Source organism: Tupaia chinensis, unplaced genomic scaffold (genome assembly GCF_000334495.1).
Source record: "Tupaia chinensis unplaced genomic scaffold, TupChi_1.0 Scaffold143796_1, whole genome shotgun sequence".
NCBI lineage: Eukaryota > Metazoa > Chordata > Mammalia > Scandentia > Tupaiidae > Tupaia > Tupaia belangeri.
The window spans coordinates 1733912-1741883 of NW_006203646.1; the positions used below are offsets into that span (position 1 = coordinate 1733912).

The window sequence follows — 7972 nt, forward strand, 5'->3', positions numbered from 1 at the left end:
TTTTGACTTTTTTCCTTGATCAAGAGAAGCTGGATTCCACATGACCCACCACAGTTCAAATCCCAGGCCTGCTAGGCTTGAAAAATATGCTGGACATATGTGCATGCATGTCCAAAATTCCAACAGGATGGAACAATGGAGGAGAAGAGACTGTGATGTGACCATGCCCCAGTAGGGCTGCTTCTGTCACTCCCTCTCTTCCTCTCTTCCCGTCTCTCTGGCTAGCACATGCACCCTCTGGCAAAAAAAAAAAAAAAAAAAAAATTCTAAACAATTACCTCTACCCTCCTCTTCTCTGATCCCTTATCCCGTCTTCTGTTATTTTCTTTTTTCTTTTTTTTTGGAGAGGTTTTTGCGATAGGGCGCGTGCGCTCGCCAGAGAGAGACAGAGAGACAGAAAGCGAGAAATCACACACACACCCCCCCCCGAGGGGATGGCCATGCTGCAATCCCTTCTCCTCCATTCTCCTCTCGGGATCTTGGGCATGCATGCACACACGCTCGGCGTGAGTTTTAAGCCACTGGGTCCGGGACGCAAACCGCAGTCAACTACATGGGAGTCCAGCGACATAGCCATTACGCTAACTGCTGGTCCCTGTTATTTTCATTTTTTTAAGGAATAGCTTTGGGACCTTTCTTAGTCTTATTTTCCCCATTCTTCTTATTTACTTTTAACTACATAAGTAATATACAAATACTGCCTCATCATAATGTAGTCAAACAAGACAAATGAACTCCTTGATTCCTATCCCTTCTTATCCTCCAGAAATAACCACTATTAACTGGTTAGTCATGTATCCTTCCTGGCCTTCTTCCACATATTTACATGTGTGTGTAATAACACTAGGCATTGCTAAGTACTTAACATAAGCAATCTGTTTCTGAAAATTAGATGCTCAGTGAAAAAATGCTATTTGGAAATCTGTTTTCCAATTATTTAAAATAGAAGTAAAAAAATCTAAGAGAGATTTTTGTTATAGGGCACATGCACTCACCAGAGAGACATAAAACGAGAAATTACCCCCAGGAGGGATGGCCATGCCGCAATCCCTTCTCCATTCTCCTCTTAGGATCTTGGGCACTCACACAGGTGCCCGACCTGAGTTTAAAGTTGCTGGGTCAGGAATTCAAACTGAGGTTGACTTTGTGGGAGTCCAGCGACTTAACCATTACGCCATCTGCTGGTCCCAAAAGAGTAGAAACTTATAGGTGACCTCAAAACTCTAAAATGAAGTGAAATGCCTATACATATACATATAAGCACCTTGTTGGCTGTAAATTCCAAAAGCATTACTTCCTTGCTGACCCAACTCATATGGTGGTGAGTGTCTCCTTGCATTTAGTGGTGCGCAGGTGCTCGTCAGCACCAGCAACCTTCAGAAGCAGCTAATTCTCCCATTCTGCTCACTGCCCAGTTGTATGACTGGACTCAAATGTAACTCAAGTATCCATACATATTTTGTTTAAAATGTTGTGTTGAGTTGAGGCAAAAATATAAGTCTTTCCTATATAATAATTGACCAAAAATGTTGTACTGAGAGAAAAGTACATTTTATGAAATAGAGGCTTAAAAAACTCAAGAGACGTTATGTAGGAAAACATTGATAGGGGACTGCTCTGCAGGTTATGCCAACTAGTATTTAGCAAATGTTTACTATAGGCCAGACAAATTTATCCAGTTAAGTGGGTACACAGCATAATTTAATAGCATTGTGATTTGCTTTTTTTTTTTTTTTAAAGTTTTTTGCCATGGGGCGAATGCACTTGCTGGAAAGAGACAGAGAGTGGGAACACTGCAATCTCTTCTCCTCCATTCTCCTCTCAGAATATTGGGCACACATGCACATGCACCCATCATGATTGACAAGCTAGCGGATTTGGGACTTGAACCATGGTTGACCATGTGAGAGCCCAGTACCTTAACCACCACATCACCTACTGGCCCCTGTGGCTTACTTTTAACCCAAAGGTTCTGCTACCTGTTCTTTCCTACATGACAACATATTTTAGAGAAGGTTTCATATTGGGCATGTAAATCGGCCTCATTTCTTTAACTCCTGTGGAGAATCTTACATATGGATAGACCATACTTCTTAAATAATTTTTCTTTGGATAGGCATTCGGCTGGCACCTTTTTTTTTTTTGATGCTCAGTGAAAAAATGCTATTTGGAAATCTGTTTTCCAATTATTTAAAATAGAAGTAAAAAAATCTAAGAGAGATTTTTGTTATAGGGCACATGCACTCACCAGAGAGACATAAAACGAGAAATTACCCCCAGGAGGGATGGCCATGCCGCAATCCCTTCTCCATTCTCCTCTTAGGATCTTGGGCACTCACACAGGTGCCCGACCTGAGTTTAAAGTTGCTGGGTCAGGAATTCAAACTGAGGTTGACTTTGTGGGAGTCCAGCGACTTAACCATTACGCCATCTGCTGGTCCCAAAAGAGTAGAAACTTATAGGTGACCTCAAAACTCTAAAATGAAGTGAAATGCCTATACATATACATATAAGCACCTTGTTGGCTGTAAATTCCAAAAGCATTACTTCCTTGCTGACCCAACTCATATGGTGGTGAGTGTCTCCTTGCATTTAGTGGTGCGCAGGTGCTCGTCAGCACCAGCAACCTTCAGAAGCAGCTAATTCTCCCATTCTGCTCACTGCCCAGTTGTATGACTGGACTCAAATGTAACTCAAGTATCCATACATATTTTGTTTAAAATGTTGTGTTGAGTTGAGGCAAAAATATAAGTCTTTCCTATATAATAATTGACCAAAAATGTTGTACTGAGAGAAAAGTACATTTTATGAAATAGAGGCTTAAAAAACTCAAGAGACGTTATGTAGGAAAACATTGATAGGGGACTGCTCTGCAGGTTATGCCAACTAGTATTTAGCAAATGTTTACTATAGGCCAGACAAATTTATCCAGTTAAGTGGGTACACAGCATAATTTAATAGCATTGTGATTTGCTTTTTCCTTTTTTTTTTAAGTTTTTTGCCATGGGGCGAATGCACTTGCTGGAAAGAGACAGAGAGTGGGAACACTGCAATCTCTTCTCCTCCATTCTCCTCTCAGAATATTGGGCACACATGCACATGCACCCATCATGATTGACAAGCTAGCGGATTTGGGACTTGAACCATGGTTGACCATGTGAGAGCCCAGTACCTTAACCACCACATCACCTACTGGCCCCTGTGGCTTACTTTTAACCCAAAGGTTCTGCTACCTGTTCTTTCCTACATGACAACATATTTTAGAGAAGGTTTCATATTGGGCATGTAAATCGGCCTCATTTCTTTAACTCCTGTGGAGAATCTTACATATGGATAGACCATACTTCTTAAATAATTTTTCTTTGGATGGGCATTCGGCTGGTGCCTTTTTTTTTTTCTTTTTTGCTGCTATCAGCAACACTGAAATAAACCCTTGTGCATATGGACAGAGCCCTCGTGTACTGACAGGCATTTTACTGAGACAGATGTCTCAAAGTCAAGGGTCTCCTTGATGCATCACAGCACAACCCACTGAAGGATCGATCTGGCAAGCACACCGGATTCTTCTTTCTTAGATATCAGGAAAAGGAAAGGCATGGATTATTCTGAGTTCTATCTTTTCTTTCTTTTCTTTTTTTTTTTTTTTTTTTTTTTTTTTTTTGCTATAGAGCACGTGCACTCACCAGAAAGACAGAGAGATAGAAAGCAAGAAATCACCCCCCAGGGGGGGATAGCCACGCCCAATCCCTTCTCCTCCAGTCTCCTCTTGGGATCTTGGGCATACAGGCACACATGCCTGGCGTGAGTTTAAGCCACCGGGTCCGGGACTCAAACCATGGTCAACTGCATGGGAGTCCAGCAACATAGCTATTAGGCCATCTGCTAGTCCCTGAGTTTTTCTTTTTACCCTGGTTCGCAATAATTCTAGAAGGTCAGTATCACCATTCCCATTTTCCAGATAAGACAGGGAGAAGTGCCCAGGGTCATGCCCATTTCTATGTGACTCCAAAGCCTCTTGTTCTTCCCATTACCTGCGGGCTCCTGCTCCAAGAAGGAAGAGCCAAGACTCACAACCTCTACCTAGGCCTTTGAGGACCCCTCCATAACACCAGTTGTTCTGTCTTCCAGGCCCCCCCGGCCGGACAGGGAACCGTGGAAAGCCAGGACCAAAGGGCAAAGCTGGGGCCATTGGGCGGGCTGGCCCTCGTGGCCCCAAGGGGATCAGTGGTACCCCTGGGAAGCATGGCATGCCAGGCAAGAAGGGGCCAAAGGGCAAGAAGGGAGAGCCAGGCCTCCCCGGGCCCTGCAGCTGTGGTGGTAGCCGTGCCAAGTCAGCCTTCTCAGTGGCAGTGACCAAGAGCTACCCACGAGAGCGGCTGCCCATCAAGTTTGACAAGATTTTGATGAACGAGGGTGGCCACTATAACGCGTCCAGTGGCAAGTTCGTCTGCGGTGTGCCAGGCATCTACTACTTCACCTATGACATCACTCTGGCCAACAAGCACCTGGCCATCGGCCTGGTGCACAATGGCCAGTACCGCATCCGGACCTTCGACGCCAACACTGGCAACCACGACGTGGCCTCAGGCTCCACCATCTTGGCTCTCAAGCAGGCAGATGAGGTCTGGCTGCAGATCTTCTACTCGGAGCAGAACGGACTCTTCTACGACCCTTACTGGACCGACAGCCTCTTCACAGGCTTCCTCATCTATGCGGACCAGGATGACCCCAATGAGGTGTAGCAGACTGGTGTAGGCCTCCAGGCAAGTGGACTTCCAGACATGGGCTTACAGGACAAGGCCCCAGACTACACTGCAGGCTGAAGGTTGCAGGAGCTTCTGGTATCCTCTGCTGCTTTTTTTACTCCATCATTAAAATCTAAGCTTTTTTATTTATCTGTCTATTCATTTACTACTTTTTCTAGTATTTACTGTGTCCAGGCATTTGCTTCATTCTGGAAGGGAGACAGTGAACAATATTAGAGATTTTTGCTATGTGCATATGTGCATGCGCTCGCTGGAGAGACCGAGATAGAAAGCAAGAAATCACCCCTCAGGGAGATGAGCATGCCACAATCCTTTCTCCTCTCAGGATTTTGGGTACACATGCACATGTGCCCACTGTGAGTTTTAAGTTGCTGGGTCCAGGACTTGAACTGCAGTCGACTATGTGGGAGTCCTGTGATGTAACAATTACACCATCTGCTAGTTCTATGTAGGGCTTACAGCCTGATGAGAGATATAACTTCCAAATAAACCGATAAGTAATATAATTATTGTACCAGGCTCGAAATGAACATGCTGTGGCTGAGAGTGATAGAAATAACAAGACAGGGGAAGGGTTGAGTTTGGTTATTTTTTTTTAGATTTTGTCTATGGAGTTTACTTGCCTAGTAAGTCTACAAATCTTAAGTAGACTGCTCAATTAATTTTTAATTTTGCACACACCTTGTAACCTCCATGTAGAGGAGAGCAAACTATTGCCAGCCTCCAACCCTCCTCTAAGACCCCTCCAAGTCAATACCAGGAATAGGTTAATTTTAAGCAGATCCCAAAGCAGGAGATAGAAGATGCAAAGGTCTTTGGGGAAAGGGCTTCCTGGCAAAGGAGCTACCAGTGCAAAGGCTGTGAGCAGAAATGAGCCTGGAGTATTTGAAGGACTGAAGGCCAGAGGGTGGGTGAGGAAAGGAGACATGACTGGAAGAGAATACAGAACCTTGCAGCCCATGGCAGAGTTCATTCCACTCAAGAGAGCTTACCAGGATGCCCAAGAAAGCATGATATTAATAAAGGGATAACCTTGAACCACTCAGAGCGTGAGGCAAGTCAGTCACAGACTCTTGAACACTTTGTTATTAGGTACCAGTCACTAGACGACCCACTTCTCAGTCTGAAGCACCAGGATATCTGTGGACCTGAAACTGCTGCTCTAAGACGGCAGGAATGGAACCCAGGCAAGTGAATCTCCCCCTTGACCAGGTGTTGGCCATGTGCAGGGATCCCAGAGTATAAGAAGCTATAGTACAAAGTGGCTGTTGCTAGGAGAGCCCCCAGATCAGTTTCTGGAGAGAATTTCCTGGTAGGCTGCAACTCCCTGGCAGCTTCCTCTAACCACCTCTATCTGGAAAGGTGGGGCCAGCAGGGCCCTCAGGGACAGGGAAGGTAGCCTGAAGTGATCTCGGGAACAGTGGCCCATTTATGAATAAGATGGTTTTTTTTGTTTGTTTGTTTGTTTTTGGAGAGATTTTTGCTATAGAGTTTTTTGCGCCCATTGGAGAGACAGAAAGTAAGAAATTACCCCCTGGGAGGGGATGGCCATGCCTCAGTCTTTTCTCCTCCATTCTCCTCTTGGGATTTTGGGTGCACACACACATGTACCAAACACACTAAGTCTGGGACTCAAACCATGGTCAACTACATGGAAGTCTAGCGACATAACCATCATGCCATCTGCTGGTCCCGAGATGGGGTTTATTTAAGATAATTCCAGTCTTGCTGGGCCACACAAGTTATGGGTTTGGAGTGGGGCTGAGAAACTCAGGCATCTGTGGCCCAAGCGGATAATGTGTGGGCAGTCTCGTGCAGGATGGAGTCTTGTGCCATGGCCCTGAAGGAAGAGACCAGCTTCTGAGCTAGAGGGGCACTTCTGTCCGTGAGCAGTTCCTTTTTCTTTTCTTCATTTTCCTTTTAGGAGATCCTTCAGCAAATTCATCTTACTTCCCCCAGAAATGTAGGGAGTTGAAGACAGTCATCTGAACCCTTAGTGGCCTGGATAATAACTCCAACCTGATGGCCAGCCAGTGGCATGGTGGTTAAAGCAGCTGGATCCCCCATGGCCAGATGAGACTGACGTCCTGGACCCAGCAGGTTGAAAAACATGCTGGACCATGTGCAAGTATGACCAAAATCCTGAGAGGAGAGTGGCTGAGAAGGGATTGTGGAATGGCCATCCCTCCTGGAGGGTGATTTCTCACTCCCCACCTCCACCCCCTGGAAGCTCTCGTGCCCCATAGCAAAACTAAAATAACTACACCAATAAATCCAGCCCACACAAGATGGGCAAAATCTCAAAGCTCTGAATTGCCACTTACAGGCCTGACCTAAATCCATGCCGTCTTTGGTACCCAACCAGGACAGGGTCAGTGGTGGGGATGATGGGAGAAAGCTCAGCACTTTGAGATGGCTGGGGCAGATGGACGCAGGGACCTTGCAGGGCCTGGGGCTGGGGTCTTGTCTTCCTCAAATGTAGTCCAGGGTCACTGTGTATGGTGGGTTTGTGACAGATGGGGCAGAAGCAGGTGATGCAGTGGACGGGGTCTCTGGTAGCCAGCTGATGGCAAGGATCAGTGCTGGTTGATCACTAACACTTCGGAGAGTGGCTGCCTCCTTGGCAAGCCACCTGGAGTTCTCAGGCTGATGGTAAAAGATGGCGTCTCCACCGAGGAAAGCATTCCAAGGAGATGACCTTCCCAGGTGCACTCCGGGCCTCAGCAACCAGGGCCTGTTTTTAGGTCTTCACGTTTGTAGGCATTGGTGAAGACGCAGAACCTGGTGCACTTTCGTACAGTAAAATCACTTTTTTTAGCATTATTTTTAATTATTATTTTATTTATTTATTTTAATTTTGACCAGAGAAGGACAGAGTGAGAACGAGAGTGAGAGCAAGAGTGAGAGAGAGAAAAGGGAAAATGAGGGACCAGCAGTTAGCGTAATGGCTGTCGCTGGACTCCCACTTAGTCGACCGTGTTTCACGTCCCGGACCCGGTGGCTTAAAACCCACAGTGGGCGCGTGTGTGTGCGTGCCCAAGATCCCAAGAGGAGAATGAAGGAGAAGGGATTGCGGTGTGGCCATCCCTCCGGGGAGTGATTTCTCACTTTCTATCTCCCTCTCTCTGTCTGGCGAGCGCACGGCCCTATAGTAAAAACCTCTAAAAAAAAAAAAAAGAAAGAAAGAAAGAAAGAAAGAAAGAAAG

The 7972-nt window shown here is 45.8% G+C and overlaps 1 protein-coding gene across 1 annotated transcript in view; it reads left to right on the forward strand.

Moving 5' to 3' along the window:
* The window catches only part of C1QTNF2 (C1q and TNF related 2), a 26545-nt gene extending 21656 nt beyond the window's left edge, over window positions 1-4889 (forward strand). Inside the window, exon 3 of the mRNA XM_006165061.3 lies at window positions 4129-4889. Coding sequence (XP_006165123.1) covers window positions 4129-4742 — 614 coding nt within the window. The 3' untranslated portion in view covers window positions 4743-4889. The remainder of the gene's footprint in view (window positions 1-4128) is intronic.
* Window positions 4890-7972: the final 3083 nt, after the last annotated feature.